The 15971-nt window shown below is 37.6% G+C and overlaps 1 protein-coding gene across 6 annotated transcripts in view; it reads left to right on the forward strand.

The window, feature by feature from the left end:
- Nucleotides 1-1818: 1818 nt before the first annotated feature.
- Nucleotides 1819-15971, forward strand: part of snx14 (sorting nexin 14) — a 36222-nt gene continuing 22069 nt past the window's right edge. For all 6 annotated transcript variants that reach the window (XM_069196565.1, XM_069196568.1, XM_069196561.1 and 3 more), the window contains exons 1-13: nt 1819-2045; nt 2864-3008; nt 5470-5590; nt 5691-5764; nt 8373-8451; nt 8544-8587; nt 9624-9711; nt 11344-11428; nt 11829-11985; nt 12495-12570; nt 14159-14203; nt 15099-15179; nt 15285-15399. In XM_069196565.1, coding sequence (XP_069052666.1) covers nt 2872-3008; nt 5470-5590; nt 5691-5764; nt 8373-8451; nt 8544-8587; nt 9624-9711; nt 11344-11428; nt 11829-11985; nt 12495-12570; nt 14159-14203; nt 15099-15179; nt 15285-15399 — 1102 coding nt within the window. In that variant the 5' untranslated portion in view covers nt 1819-2045; nt 2864-2871. The remainder of the gene's footprint in view (nt 2046-2863; nt 3009-5469; nt 5591-5690; nt 5765-8372; nt 8452-8543; nt 8588-9623; nt 9712-11343; nt 11429-11828; nt 11986-12494; nt 12571-14158; nt 14204-15098; nt 15180-15284; nt 15400-15971) is intronic.

Here is a 15971-nt window from a genome sequence, read left to right on the forward strand (position 1 = left end):
TCTGTGTCTTAAAACTGTTTGCTATGCTAGATCTCTAGAATTGTGAAAAAAAAAAGAAGCTGATTGGCAACCCTGGAGGAGCCTTTACTGAAGCCGTTCTGAATTTTTTGTACACAAATAGCATCTGTCAAAGTGTTAGCATCACATTTTTTTCATATTTCCTAAATGTAGTACATTTGCAAAGGGTAATGGTGTATACAATTGCTCTGTAAATGATTTTTATAATGTCATACCATACCCAGTGAAAGCGAGCCTTGTATCCTTAATAGTTTATTTGGGGAATTTTAGCTTTTTTTAAATGTAGACGTACAAAGGGAATTGATTCTAAAAACATTTTTTAAATAAGAATCTACATCAAATGCTTTAACTTCAAAAGCTGCATTTATTCCAGTTCTATAAATTATTTTGTATTTTAATTCACCTCGGGCATAGTCATATGCACATACATCCACATCTGATTTACTTTACTTACACTAAATGTTCAGCAGGCATTGATAGAGATGTCAGACCTTAATCTCACTATGTTCAGAGCCTTTTTTGATAATGTTCATGGAATGCATGGATTTAACAGTACAGGTAAGTGCTTGACTTGGAAAAATGAGTCCATAATTAATTTTGTCACTATAAAATTATACAATCTTATTGTAGAATTTAGAAGTGCACAATTTAATATTAAAGTAACCATCATTAAGGTTTAATGGGATGTTCACAGTTGGTTTAATGACCACAATGTATTATAGTTAACTGCTGACAGAGAAGCTCATTGCTGTAAGAGAAGGGGCATGTTGGGAGGTCTGTTGATGGGGGGGGGCTAGTTCTGGATCTGCAACCTTTGTTGTGGAAAGGTGGTGTAGGAACTTTTTTTCCCTAACAACTCTTCTGAACTCATTATTTGATGAATTGGTACACGATCACATGTTTGCTCTACGAAAAAATTAATCCAAAAACTAGGTATAACTATCCAGCTTGGTCTCGACAGGAGCGCTGTGCGCTGAACAGACCGGATAAAATGGGGTTATTTGAAGCACTGAATGAGCTGTGGGTAATAAGACCTTTGTGTTGGTCAAACAGCCATGTCCCTGAAACTGCAGTAGGCTTAGTTGAAGCTACAGCTCGATGTCCTGGTCCCCCCAGAACTGGTGTGAAGCAGAATGTGGGAATATCCCCGGAATCATTTAGAAAGTCGCTTGATATCGGTTTTAACACTCGGCAACCGACATGCAGCTAATTATAACGTGATGTCTTTCTTGGGATTTTGCTGAAAAATAATTAAAACTGTAGAAAGCCTGTTCTCTATATGAGTGCAAGCATACAGTTAAGTATTGGCATTTAACAATAGAATTATAATGCTCGAGGACCCATTAAAATGAGAAATATCACCACTAGCCTTTTTAATGCTAGCATGTTTCAAGTTTTTTTTTTTAAGGCAAATGGATTTAAATGACATACGGGTATTAAATCCAGCAATGTTTCCGTTTTACACTGTATGAACACCATTGAGAAATCCCGTAATGTTGTGCAATGCAGATGTAGATATTATATTGCTGAAGGTGTTGAATACCGCTGTAGATAACGATTCAGAGCACACCATTAAACTAACTAGAACTAGGTGATAACGGGAAACCAATATTACCACTCCACACACCCCAATACAGCAGGCAGGCACGTGAGATCATTGGAGTTTATGACTGAACTTCATGAGAGTGAAGTTTTACTTTCTGGTAGAGGCATTAATACTGTACCTCCATTCCTGTAAAAACACTGGAGTCCAGAAGCCCGTGATGACTTTTGAAAGGACTACTTCCGGTGTGTGCGGAAATGACGTTAACGCTAGGATGACAGGCGAGGCGAAAGCGACTCTTCAAAACAGGAAAAGCAGTCCTTGTCCGAGGCAAAGTCAGAAATACTTCGGAGGTTTTTCCAAATAGATACATGTGTGTTATGTTGATATAAGCCCAATAGACGTAAGCGGTGGAGTTTCGCAAAAATGGCACGCCTAAAGTGACTGCAAAACGCTCTCTGTTTGAAGGATCCTGTCAGCTGAGGTAGGGTAGTCAGCGTTACCTTTCTTCAGGTGGTGACGGTGTAGCTCAACGAATTTCACTTGATTGTGTACTTTCTTTTTAACAAGAAGATACTGAGTGAACTGTTTTCCTAGCCTATTCAGACTGGCGAAAAGATGCACATTCTTATGTATCCGTAATAATCTATAGAATCGCATAGTCTTTCCGAACATTGTAAGCAGTAGTTCAGTATCTGCTGAAATATTTGTTCAAAATACGGCAGATTACAAATCATAATCAGAATGACAAATTATTAAATGTAATTCTTATTTGTAAACATTTTCATAGCTTTTAACAAGTCAGTCTTAAGGAAGTTTTGTTAGATTAACCCATTAATGTTGAATGGATACATAAATCAGATCATGTGGTAAACGTTAGAAATGTACCCATCGTTTAAAATATGTATAAACAGCACGTATCGTCAGGTTTGTTTTAGTGTACATTAAAAGGGTAGCATAAGTGAAAAAATGAAACTTTTAATGAAAACATCGTAGATTAGATCGTGCTGTAGTTAAGATATCGAGAACCATTTAATCAAAACGTTACATTGAAAATCCATTTTAAAGCGCCTTTGTGAATAGAAACTCAAGTTTACAAACTACGTGCAGAGTGTATTCGTACAGTATGCATTCTCAATTTAAGTCTTACTGAAGTATCTAATGAAGTACGCTACCAATTAACGAATATTGTCAGAAAACCAACACGATTATATTTAAATTATCAAATGTTTTAAGTTGGGGAGTGCTTACATTGACAAAAGTCTATGACAGAATATCTTCAAAACATTTTGTTTCAAACAGTATCCAGGATGTCCTATTTGAGAGCAAAGCTGGAAAACCTGAAACAGAAGTTGAAGGTTGATCTTTTCAGAGAAGTTGGTCGCCAGTATCCAGTCTTCTGTTTTATTTTGGTGTTCTTACTCATATCTACAGTTATTTTGAACAGGTAATTTCTACTAACTCGATGCACATCATTGGGATAGTTAATATGCAGTTTTTTAGCAGTCTTTTCATTTTTTTCAATTAAACATTTTTTCTTGATGCTGAACCAGCGTGTATGTAATACAAAGTATCATTTAACATTTGGATATAAACAGAAATAGTGTCAAATCTAATCCTGTCATGTATCCGTTTACAGAAAATGGAAAATGGATTATGCCTACATAATGTAAAGAAAAAATGAACACCTACAACGTGTTCACTTTTGAGTTGATGTGAACTGCCAGTTAACTATGGCTACAAATATGAACTGTGGGATTTGGAGATTCTTATTTGCCCGTGCAGTAGGTATTTTGTGTTAAACTCATGTCAGAAAATTGTAAATCAAAATTAAGCACTAAGCCACATACTGCATATTCATAAAGCTAGCATCGCAGGAGACTAATCGTAGTTCGAGTAGGGAGCTGCATCAGCATGCGGAGGCTGCAAAGGAGCAAGTAAAGGTTTATTCCCTGCTGAGAAGACAAGAATGTTTAGGCTGAGGAGCGACACCTGAAGAAGGCTACACAGCCGAAACATTGTTTCCTTTCTTCTCTTTTCAGCATGGAATAAACCTTTACTTGTTCCATGTCAGACTAATCTCTGAGTAGTACCATCCTGAAGGACAGCAGTATTGTAAATATGTGGGCACCAAGATTGATGAGATGTGGAAATTGTTTCTTTGGTAGCTTGGTTTGTTCTGTATGTGAACACCAATGCCTGTAGCTGAAAGTGCTGGAACATTGTGAATAGGTAATCTATTTTTTGTTACTTTAATAAAGCTCCATATGCTATTAATTTATCTATTAAAAAGGAATATCTGCATACATGTTCTAAATTGCAGCGATTTTTTTAGATGTTAGCTGTTGGTCATCTTCATACAATGGCCCCTTTAATGTAATTGTATCAGTATTTTAGTCTGATACGCAATATGATCTGGGATCAATAGTATCTCAGCAAGAAATATTTGTGAGTGGAAGACATCTTTGATCAATCTTTTGCAGATCACTGCACAATACTGTGTGGAATAAGTGGACATCTGTGTATACTGAAACACTTTAGTCATTTGGTAATTTCATTCGTGACCATTACCTTTTGACTATGCAGTAAAAAAACAAACAATGAAGAATCATGCATCTAGTTAATCAATACCATAGCTCTGTGGAAGAGAGCTGTTGCTAGCAGAAACATTGTTGCATGAATTTATTAGGTTCAAATACCTTCCATACCTGATTCTGAACCTCAGCAGGCTGCTAGCTGGCAAAAAGCACCCATTATCTGCCCGTATACAATGAACCCTGTATAATAACCCAATGATAACAGCTAGTCTGTTTTGCAAAGGAACATCTAGCCTGGTCATTTTCTACATTTCAACTAAATCAAGAGAGCAGCACAGGCTGCCACAATTCAAAGTGCTGACATTAATTAGGGCAATCGCTGGTTCTTCTGTCTCTCTGCAGCAAGGAGAAGTGAGCTTGTTAAATCTAAATTGTCATTGTTAAAATTCCCTGGGAGTGTGGCTCTCTTGCTCATGCAGCCTCAGGGTTTTCTTTTGTGTGCAGATTAAAGCATTTCTCTTTTATACGTTTGGAATTGGAATTCTGCTAGAAACTGAAGAAAGCTGGGTCCAATTCCAGTAATGAGCTAGCTTGAGCTGGAAGCTTTTTTTTGTTTGTTTTGTTCTGCAAAATGAGAGACTGTACAGTAATGCAAGTGTTATCAGGAGTACAGTTCAAGTTCCTACAGGGTTATTCCCAGTACTTAAGGCATCTGACCTTCTGCAGCATTTGCTTTGTAATGTACACTTTCTCCAATTCTGGTGATTCTTGTTTAGGCACTTCTGACCATAATAATCAATAAACTTTGATGCAAATAGGTGTCTTCCATGTTATCTCCTCAATGAAGCACTGTGAGTGGAGGATTGTATGACATGGGAAGCTTTATTTTAAAGCATTATGCTCACTCTGCCCTTTTTGGGTCATTGTGTCCCATTTATGTGTAGTTAGATGATACTGAAAAAAATGTACCAACAAATCCTTATATTACCAGACGTCAAGGCAAATATAACAGTTATTTTCAGTATTTGTCAAGTACTGTCTCTGTTAACAAATAGCAGGTCAACCCATACTTGTTATCCTGAATTCTTAGTAAATTAGCCTATGGCTTTTGTTAGGGACTGATTTTATATAAACGTGTTGCTCATAAGATCTGAAAATGTCTGCACTTTTGAAAAATAAATCAACTGAATAGTTCCTGTAATTTACTTTGTAAAAAATGGTTTTGAACATTTAAAACTATTTTATCTGCAAAAAAAAAGATCACATGGAGTTATACTTGCCTCAGTTCTGTAAGTTATGTCTACTGATTTAGATCCTGATTTTTTAAATGCTATTCCACCGAGTGCCTTTTTAATGAAACTGTCTTTGAAGGTACCTTCACATTTTGATGGTTTTCTGGTCGTTCCTGGCTGGAATTGTCACATTTTACTGTTCCCTGGGACCTGAGTCTCTTTTGCCCAACATCATTTTCAAACTAAAGCCAAAAAACAAGGTACTGAAGTAATCTCTGAAACCTTTGTTTTAGAAATTATTTTTAGCAAGTCGATGGTTACTAAGTAAGCCTTTCTGGGTGTGTTTCTTTATGTCAACAGCAGGAACAGCAGGAGCTGTTTCCTTTGGGACACAGCTGTGCCGTCTGTGGAAAAATCAAGTGCAAAAGACACAGGTATGTGAGATTTATTGATTGTAAAGTTTCAGACACAAGTAATGCTCATAAGCATGTTTTATCCTCATGTCCATAGAATTCAGTGTAACATTTGAGATCTTTCTCATTGTCTGCCAGTGAAGCTATTCCCTCAATGTTTTTTGTCATTAGTTAAATATAACGTTAAATATTTAGTTAGTTAAATATCTGTTATGCAATCATTTATAGCAAGTACTGTATACTCAAGACATTGCATTAGAATATATTCCTTTTAAGGAATGTAAACATTATTCTGTGTTAATGCCTTTCTGTCCTTAAATGTGTCAGACCCAAAAACAACATCCATCCTTAACGCTATTATGGTCTTCAGTGGTCAAGAATACATTTTCAGTGTAAAATTGCATTTGAAATGTATTCATGTTAGATGTCTTTGTTTACAAAATCAGCAGGCTCTCACTCTTACTTGGGAATATTACAATGATTTGACATAAAGCAAAAGGTTTGTTTTCTATAATGCTTTAAGGCATTTGAAAAGCTTGCTTTGTAACTGAGCCAGTGAGTAGATGAAGACGCACGGGGAAGCTTGGAGATGGGGCTCTTCACAGCTGCTGCAAGTGATTTGGGTTCGGATGTACCTGTTGGGCTGCCTCCTGTTTAGAAGTTCTGAAGAAATGATGATTGCTGATAACAGGACTGATCTTGTTAAATTCTATCCCAGTGAAAACGGATCAGTTCCCTTCAGGAGCAGGTTGAAAAATACTACTAATAACAATAACCTATACTATTAATAAACCGATTACTTGTTCCTTTGCAGCCTACTAATAACAAGCCTAGTATAGATTTGGGGAATATTCACTAAAGGCTGATGATTTTACTTGTGAACCAAGAAAGGCCTTTTTAACTAATGTCAGGTCAGAATTATAATAAATTTGGTTAAAATACAGCTTTGCATTGTGAAGCCCAAATGACAGAGCTCTTATTATTATTAAAAATGCTAAATTGTATGTGTATTGCTGTACATTATTTCTAAGGTATTTTGTATATTTAAAAAACTGGAGGTCATATCTCTTAAAGGATAATAGGGTTGAAGGGAAACAGTGTGTTCCAGTATGTTGTCTTTTATACTGTGGTTTTATGCACAGTTGTTGTGTACTATACAGTGATACAGTGTGCAGCATAGCAGACAAGAAGAACTCACATCCGTAACATGGAATCATCTTATAAATGTGGCTTTATGACCCTTTTTGTTGGTCCAGCTTTATTTTCTAGGTTGCTTGAATTTTGCTAAAACATTTATTTTCCCTGAGAAATGGGTAACATTATATTTTGTTTGTCATTTTGTCTTTGCGTCTTACTGCTCTGTCTGTGTTTTTATTCCCCCACCATTCACAGGAGGCTTTAATTCATTTCGGCTCTTTGCTGATCTGGGTGAAGGCTCACATGGCTTTATCAGTGGTCTTTGGACTATTGTAATAATTGGCTACAACATCCTTCTGGCATGTCTGTCATAGACATGTGAAAATAGTTCAGCATAGCTGAGGAAGAGGAGTTAATAGCATTGAGAATTACATATCAGTAGTCGCTTTTTTATATATTACGCATGATCTCAAGCCATCTCAAACCAAACTAAACAATTAATTTAATCCTGTAAATTAAACTGCCAGTTTATAGAAGTGTTTTTTAAGACTTGAGAAGATTTGAAAGTGCTGCCTGGTTTGCGAGATCTAATATGGGCTGTGTGATAGTTCCACAACTTAAGAGCAAAGGAACAGAAAGCACAGCTTCCCGTGGCAAACGAGATAGTTAAGACTTTCCATTTAAACCTACGTGTTATCTCTTTTCCCCCCTGACATTTCCAGTTAATATTTCTGTGTATTACCGAATCAGCAGTTTTTATCCTAATGTTGGCTGTATTTTGCTAGCGCAAGCAGAATTTCAGTCTAGAACTGCAGCAGCTCTGTAAGATGTAGTTTCAGTGTATATATACTTTAAAGTTTAGAAGCAATACAGTTCTCTTACAAATTAGTCATTTTTTTCCCCCTGTTCTCAATTTTGACCATAATTGTGATGAAAGCTTATCCATTGTGCTTAACTGTTTATGGTGCTGACCCAAAACTAAGTCAAATGTCATAAATAAATGTCAGCTTTTTTTTCCTTACCATATCACTTGCACCCTTGTTTGTGAACAATAGTTTTGATAGTTAGAAAAAATATAAGAACCGTTACAATTCAGATGAGATCGTTCTGCCTATCTAGTTCATTTGGTGATTAGTTGTTAATTTAATTAATTAAATGATCTTATTATGCTGTGTCTTGAAACAAGCCAGGGTATCAGCTTCAGCAGCTGGCTGGGTAGCTTGTTCCAAACTCCCACCACCCTTTGGGTAAAGAAGTGTCTCTTGTTTTTGGATCTAAATGCACTTCCACAGTTTCCATTTGTGCTCTCTGGTTCATGTTTCGCTGCTTTTTCTGAAGCAATATGCTAGGTTGTCAGTGTCTTTGGTGAATTTTAATGGCTGACTTTTTAAAATTATTATAGGTTATGGAAAGCAATTAATAGGTACATTTGATCTTTTGCACATATAATATGAAGCTTTAAGTATAACAATGTCTTTATTTTTTCCAACAGACCAACACTATTGCTTGAAAATTATCAGCCATGGTTAGACTTAAAGGTATACTCAAAAGTGGATGCATCTGTTTCAGAGGTATGATCTCTTGTTGCTTTTTGAACATGTACCTTAGAAATGCACTTCTCAGCACTTCACAGACTTTAAAAGCCTGTTTCATTTGTTCCTAGGTGCTGGAGTTAGTTCTGGAGAACTTTGTTTACCCTTGGTATAGGTATGTTATTCCCTGTTTGAAATACAGATGTACAGATATGAAGTCATGCTTATTGGCACCCTCCATCAACTCCATCAAGCCAGTGTTGTAACCCTATCTGTGGATGGTACTGTATTTGAACTTCAGTCTAAATTGAAAAACTTGTGGGTGATATTTGATTCAGGCTTGACTCATATGTGCAACATATTGTCAAAACATCTTTCTTTCACCTCAGAAATATCGCTAGACTACATCCGATGTTATAATGTCCTGTGTTAACTATTGCTGAAAAGCTTATCCACACAATAGTCTTCTCCCGAATCGATTACTGTAGCGCTCTACTCACTGGAGTTTCCATATTGAACAGACTCCAGTATGTCCAAAATTCAGCAGCCAGGATACTGACCAGGTCTAGTGCAAGTGATCATATTACTCCTATCCTGGAGACCCCGCACTGGCCTCCTGTCAGATTTCGTGTTGACTTAAAAATCTTCATGCTCACCTTAAAGGCTCTACATGGCTTGGCACCTCAGTACCTGCCTGACCTACTATCGTCCTTCTCCCCACCTTGCACCCTTCACTCTTTTGGTCTCCTATCTGTCCCCCAAGCCTGTCTACACTCTATGGGTGATAGGGCCTTCTCCTGTTATGCTCCAAAGCTTTGGAACTCTCTCGCCAAGGATATCAAAGAGTCCCCTTCCCTTAACTCCTTCAATCCAGACTCAAAACCTTCTGGAAAAGGGCCTTTATTTAACTGGTTCAGTTCTTTACCCCTCTGCTCCTATTATCTTCACTACCCCCATCTACTGTCTCCTCTCATTGTGCATATCTTGTGTAGTTTTTATTGTTGTCGTTCTGTAAAGTGCTTTGAGAAGCCACCTTTAAAGGTGTTATATAAATAAAGTTTATAATAATAATAATAATAATTATTATTATTATTATTATTATTATCATCATCATCATCATAGGCTGGAATGCCGTGGGAGAATGAAAGTACTATGGCGACATACAAATGTTGTGGGGAGAAGAACTCAGGTTTCATATATTCCCTTAACAGGGATGTTACAGATGATGAAGCGTTTGTGGATGAGTTGAGAGTCACGCTGCGCTTCTTTGCTGCAGTCTTGGTTCGCAGGGTGCAGAAGGTAAGAAAAGAACTTGTTTATACGTGATCGCGCCAGTGCGCCCACCACACACACCAGCTGTCGAGTGGGGAGGAGAACAGAGTGATGTTGCTGATTCATGGGTGGGGATTATTAGGAGGCCGTGATTTGTAAAGGCCACGGGGAAAATGTGGCCAGGACACCGGGGTGACACCCTTACTCTTTTTGAGAAATGCCCTGGGATTTTTAATGACCACAGAGAGTCAGGACCTCGGTGATTGATCGCATTTGAAGGACAGTGCCTTTTTTACAAAGTAGTGTCCCTATCAATATACTGGGGAATTAGGACTGACACAGACTGCCTGGTGAGCGCCCCCTACTGGCCCCACTAACACTTTTTCCAGCAGTAACCTTAGTTTTCCCCAGGAGGTCTCTCATCCAGGTACTGACCAGTCTCACACCTGCTGAGCTTCAGTGGGCTGACAGTGGTGAGCTGCAGGGTGATATAATGGCTGGTGTTCTAAAGACATAACTCAGTGAGATTTTTCGTAAATTTTGCATTGGTGCTGACTTCACAAGTAATTTGTGTATACAGCGGAAGTAATAAAAAACCCTTTACCTGTCTTCAGAGTATTCAAGAGTGTTATTTATTTGAATACTTTTTTTTTCACACTTTTATTTGTTGGGATCTACATTAACATGTTTGCAGTCTGTGGGTTGTTGGTGGTTTAATCTTATGTGACTTGGAAGAATTGTACTAACAGTTTATCTCTTTTTCTTTAAAGACAGTTGGTAAGATACCGTTGTGCCCTGGAGTTTTTTGTCTAGTTTTTTTATTACCCGTATAATTCCAAGTTAGAATTATCTAATATAAATAATGTTTTTTCTTGAACTTGATGCATGTTGTCAGTTTCTGTGTTAGCCAGAAATTGACAGTTGACAATCAAATGACGTTTGATACTCATAAAAGTTCATTCTTAATCTTTGTTTTTATACAATTTCTTACTTAAGTGCCCAAAGCAGGACCGTTTTACCTTAAAATGTCAGGTTTACCTTCAGATAATAATGACGTGCTCCTATGGCCAAGTTTTTTGAACTGTAGGGTTTCTGTAGAGTGGAATGGCGAGGCAGCAATGCTAAGCACAGCTTTCAGGTCTCGGGTGTGATTCTGGACAGAGGTATTTGGGATTCGGTGTGGGATTTGGCTGCTCTGTCATTTCCCTTGGGCTTTCACCTGGATCTCTAGTTTCCTTCCTCTTCTAAAGGCATGCGCTCTAGGGAGATCAGTGTCTCCAAATTCTCTCTGTGTGTGTGCGCCATTCAGTTGGCTGGTGTCCATTTGAGGGTATAGTCCCTCCTTGCACCTTATGCTTCCAGCAATAAGCAGCTGGTATTGTAATGATGAACCGATACATTCTGTTGTAGTTTCTGATTAAGACGGATAATTTTCAGACTTAATGTTAATAACTAAGACTAATGAAGAATTTTCATTCACTTGAAACCAAACACACCCTTGTAACACTTGAGGTGATTTACATCTTCAAATATTAGATAAGGACATTGCAAGTATTTTACAGCTAGAACATTACAAAAAAATCTACATTGTGCTCTTAAAGATATTTATATATTCAATCCATGGCACCATTTCTATCGTGCTTTTGTCATTGTTTCCAGGTTGACGTTCCATCTCTTATAACACGCAAATTGCTGAAAGTTGCAATGAAGCATATTGAAATAATTGCTAAAGCAAGGCAAAAAGGTATTTATAACTTCAGCTTTTTATAACATATAAGCAATGGGTGTGACATGCACAACATGGTATATCTATATATAATGTAACGAGACCAGGCCTGGGCTGTGGTCTGCATTTTATTTTTTAAGGGCAGCGATGACCGAATTTGATTCCGATGACAACTTGCTAGCTTGTTTTGAAAGCGCTTATTCAAATTTCGTATTCCTTATCATTTTTAAGTCTGTTTATTTCATTTTGTAAGTAACCAAAAGAGCAAAAATGTTTTTTTTAATGTGAAGGCTTGTTTTCTTGAATGTTTATGCAATCGCGAGTTCCGTTTTTTAAAAGCTCAGAATTCAGCGATTCACTCTTTTGTGCCTGTTAACTTGGGTGGGAATAAAATCCTTTTTTCTCCGTGCCATCCTAGTGAAGAATCCAGAACATGTGCAGCAGGCTGCACTAGAGGAGTATGGGCCAGACCTGCATGTAGCTCTGCGAACTCGAAGAGATGAGCTGGTGTACTTGAGGAAGTTAACAGAGATGCTCTTCCCCTACATTCTGCCTCCCAAAGCAACAGACTGCAGGTATGTTTAACAGCAAGATTAGTCTGTGTACAAAACTGGATTCCTAGCATTTGCCATATGAAAGTAATTTTGTCTGCAAAAGCCAATTGGCCCCTTTGAATAAGAACATTGACCGAGTGATCGTGATAATCGTGCATGTTTTATTTGCATGTGGGCCTTTACTAGTAGAGTCTTCAGAACATCCCGTTGGCCACAGATTAGAGGAGGACCAGTCCGCCCAGCTTGTTTTATTTCTCTGTAGTCCAAAAGCTGATACTGACTCTATTGGGACTACCTACCTTCCTCAGAAAGGGATAATTCTCCTAACCATTGTTTTCAGAGATGTGCTATGGCTACCATCTCAGGTTTTTTTTTCTTTCATTTCAAGCAGCATTGCTAAACCTTTTAAGCTACTGTATAGGAAATATCAAAGAGTACAGTTTTCTTTTAATGGCCTGTGCTCGCTTTAGGGTCAGGAAAAGGCTCTCGTTCACAAGGTAAAAAAATAAGTGTCATTTCTTTATTTTCAGGTCTCTCACTCTCCTGATCCGCGAAGTACTAGCCGGGTCTGTTTTTCTTCCTGCCATGGACTTCTTGGCTGATCCTGTAAGTAGAGCATTTTGTTTCAGCTGCAACAAGCCTGCCGATTTAGTGCGGAGCTGCGTGCCAAGTTGAGTCCTAGCTAGTCCAGTGCCGTCTCAGGATCGTTCCCAGCTGCACGCTCAGTTGCCATGAGAAACCCTGCAGAACAAATATGGAGACTTCCTGCTCTCATATCTCATATTCCGGTACTCAGCATTAAGCTGCTCTACCAAGTAGATATTGAAGATGGCTCTGATTCAGAATATTCAAATTATTTTTACCACAAAGTTAATCTGTCTAGAAGTTGTATTTCCTACTTTTTCATGTATGCACTGTATCTGAATGCTTGTGATGATTTAATGTTAATTTTCATAAATAAAAATAGAATAATGTATGTAAAAATACTCCCAACGAGGGCATGTCACTAGATATGCGACATTCTACCAATTTCAATCCACCACCAAAAGAATACAGTGGCTCTGCTTACGAATTTGATTGGAAATTCACAGTATCATAGTAATTTTAATTTTCATTGATAAATGTTAGAGATGTACTGAGACACTCCACTTAAGTGAACACATTGGTAATTAGTTTTTGTGATAGGCTTTGGCTTTATTAATGTGCACAGAATACTTTAAAAGGTAAACCTCATGCACAGCTGTGTACTACATTTGTTATACTTCATCTGAGAGTGTTTTCTCTTAACCATTTGTAGCAGTTGGGTCTGTACAGTTTTGATAACGACCCTGATTTTCAGAAGATTAAGCTACTGGAGTCTTAACTGCAATACAGGGGATCTTTTATACAGTATACTCTTGCATTTACTTACATAAAATAATGCATTGTACCCACCGTTCCCCTGTTTCTCAATATCCCTGCTGCCACCAGAGTCCACTCACCATAAATAACAGAACAAATACCTAAGCAACAGTCAGATGTGACTGACATACTGCAAGAGTCAGGTTCTGTTTGCTTATACGTGTTTGTCTAGATTTCATTTTTTTTCATTCCTCAGAATATTTATCTCCATATACATCTCAGAACTCACTATTTCACACCACAGGCTCTATGTGTATTAGTAGGTGTGATATTGATAAGACCTTGCTTCATGATTAGAACATGAGACATAGGTCTGTTGTATTGTGGTTGGAATGCAATTGTAGGTGACTATTACAATACATTTCACGGCAGTGGACACTTAAAAATATAACTTATTAATGATATTTCAGTAGTTCACTGCTACTACATTCAGAGCTTTCTCATGCGATCCAGTGTTCCTCTTACTTGTGTACTTAATTGCATAGTCTATAGGAAGAATTGTATTAACTTAGTCTTGTGCTTTAGTGTCCTCTAGAGGGCAGTAACTGTTGCTTTTGGCTTATTGCAAGTGAGAACATTTTTAGTGTGGAGCTGATAATTACATTCCAGCAACCAAATTTGTTGCAACAAATGTTAACCTACAATACTAATTTAGTTTAGAAGGGAGCTCCATACTAACCATGGGATCATCCTCAGTATTCTGCTTTCAGTTTGTTGCAATTGATTGATTTTGTAGGTTAGCAGCGTGGCATGCCAACTGTAAGTATTTGCTGGTGTTTTTGTTTTTTTGCAGGATACTGTGAACCATTTAATCCTTATATTCATTGACGACTCTCTTGTAAGTACATTGTACCCGCCTAAAGAAACATCAGTTAGGAAAGTCTGATTTGAAAAGCATTCTTTTTATAGTATTGTTATGGCTATGTTTATTCACTAATGGTTCTACACTAACGAATTGTTATAAATATTTTACTGTTAATATTGGAAGGTTTTTGAAATTTCACTAAACGTAGTATATTCTGAATGTTAAATGTGAATGTTTAAGTTTGTAAGATCATGTGAAAGAATGGGGGTTGTTAAATCTTTTTATCTACCATTAACTGCATTTGAACGGATTATGTACGATAATGTGTTGGTGTAGTTTCGTTAAGAAACTATTTATCATGGTCAAATTCAAGTGTTTCTTTATTTAGTTTGATGAAGTCTTTATAGTAGTGATGCAATAAAAATTGTTCAGTCCAATTGTTAACAAGTTGAATATGTTTTTTTAAACAGTCATTTGTGCAGTCAACATTTGTGTGTTCCTCTGTTTTATGTATTGATATTTGCATAACTTAATTTACATTCTATCCAACAGGTTGTATATGAATAATAATATATTTACAATCTAGCTTAAGATTTTTCTACTCTTATTGCTGTAAATAGATTGTCAGGATGGAAATGATGTAATGGATTATAACACTAAAGATGGGCAGACTGAGAAAGAAATGAGGAATTAATTCATATAAGTCCAAATAATGTTTCAAAGTTTTAGCTGTGGTCTCAAATGCAGAAAACCCCCTCTCACACTTTAAAGAATGGTACAATTTATCATCAACAGCTCATTTGCTAAAGCTCTACCTTGTTTGGGTGGAGTTCAGAGATCCATTTCTATGTTTGAGGTATCTGCATAGGTCAAGTTAATACTCTACAATAATTTGCATGAACAAAAAAATGATTCCTCTGTTTTTCAGCCTGAACCTGCAACTGAACCTACTTCAGCCCTGGTCCCTTTCCTGCAGAAGTATGCTGAATCACGGAACAAAAAGCCATCTGTAAGAGAAGGGCATTTATGTGCTTTTTTTCTGTTCTGTGTCTATCTGGTGTCGTTGAGGAGTTGCTTGGGTTTCCTGACCTGATTGCTCCGTGTTGTTGCCAAGGTGCTGAAACTGGAGCTGAGGGAGATCCGAGATCAGCAGGACCTGCTGTTCCGGTTCATGAACTTTCTGAAGCAGGAGGGTGCCGTCCACGTGTTGCAGTTTTGCCTCACTGTGGGTAAGGGTGCTCACTTCAGCAGGGTTTCCTGTTGCCTAGGCGCTGGATTTGGTCAGTTGCCATAGTAAAACTACCGGATTGGTGTTTGTTTCAGCTTTTTTTCCTCCGCCCTTATTGTCAGCACACATGTAGCAAGTATAAAAATGCCCTTTATCACGTAGGTCCAGAGGATCCGTCCCATGTTAAGTCTTGAATGTAACTAGAAGTTTTGTGATCACTTGTGTGTGACCTAGTCAGAATTCTAGCAGCTGCTAAACATGGTAATTTCTCAAATATACATTTAGAATGACTTGCAAGAAGGGTGTTATGATGATGGAATCGTAGAACCATGTTTTCCACTACAGATTGCATAGGATGTGCCCGGCAATGTTTATGAGAAGGAAAAAATGTTTTCATGATGTTATACACACAAGTCAGGCTACCGACTACCAGGACTGAAGATCACCCCTAGATTATTTGTTTGGGATCAATTCTGCGTTGCCCCCCTCTTGAGGAATTCTGCACAGTCCTCTTCCTTCTAGGCCGCTCTTGCCTTGGGCCAGCTCAAAAACATACTCATCACACTCGCCACG

Source organism: Lepisosteus oculatus, chromosome 2 (assembly GCF_040954835.1).
Source record: "Lepisosteus oculatus isolate fLepOcu1 chromosome 2, fLepOcu1.hap2, whole genome shotgun sequence".
NCBI classification, from domain to species: domain Eukaryota; kingdom Metazoa; phylum Chordata; class Actinopteri; order Semionotiformes; family Lepisosteidae; genus Lepisosteus; species Lepisosteus oculatus.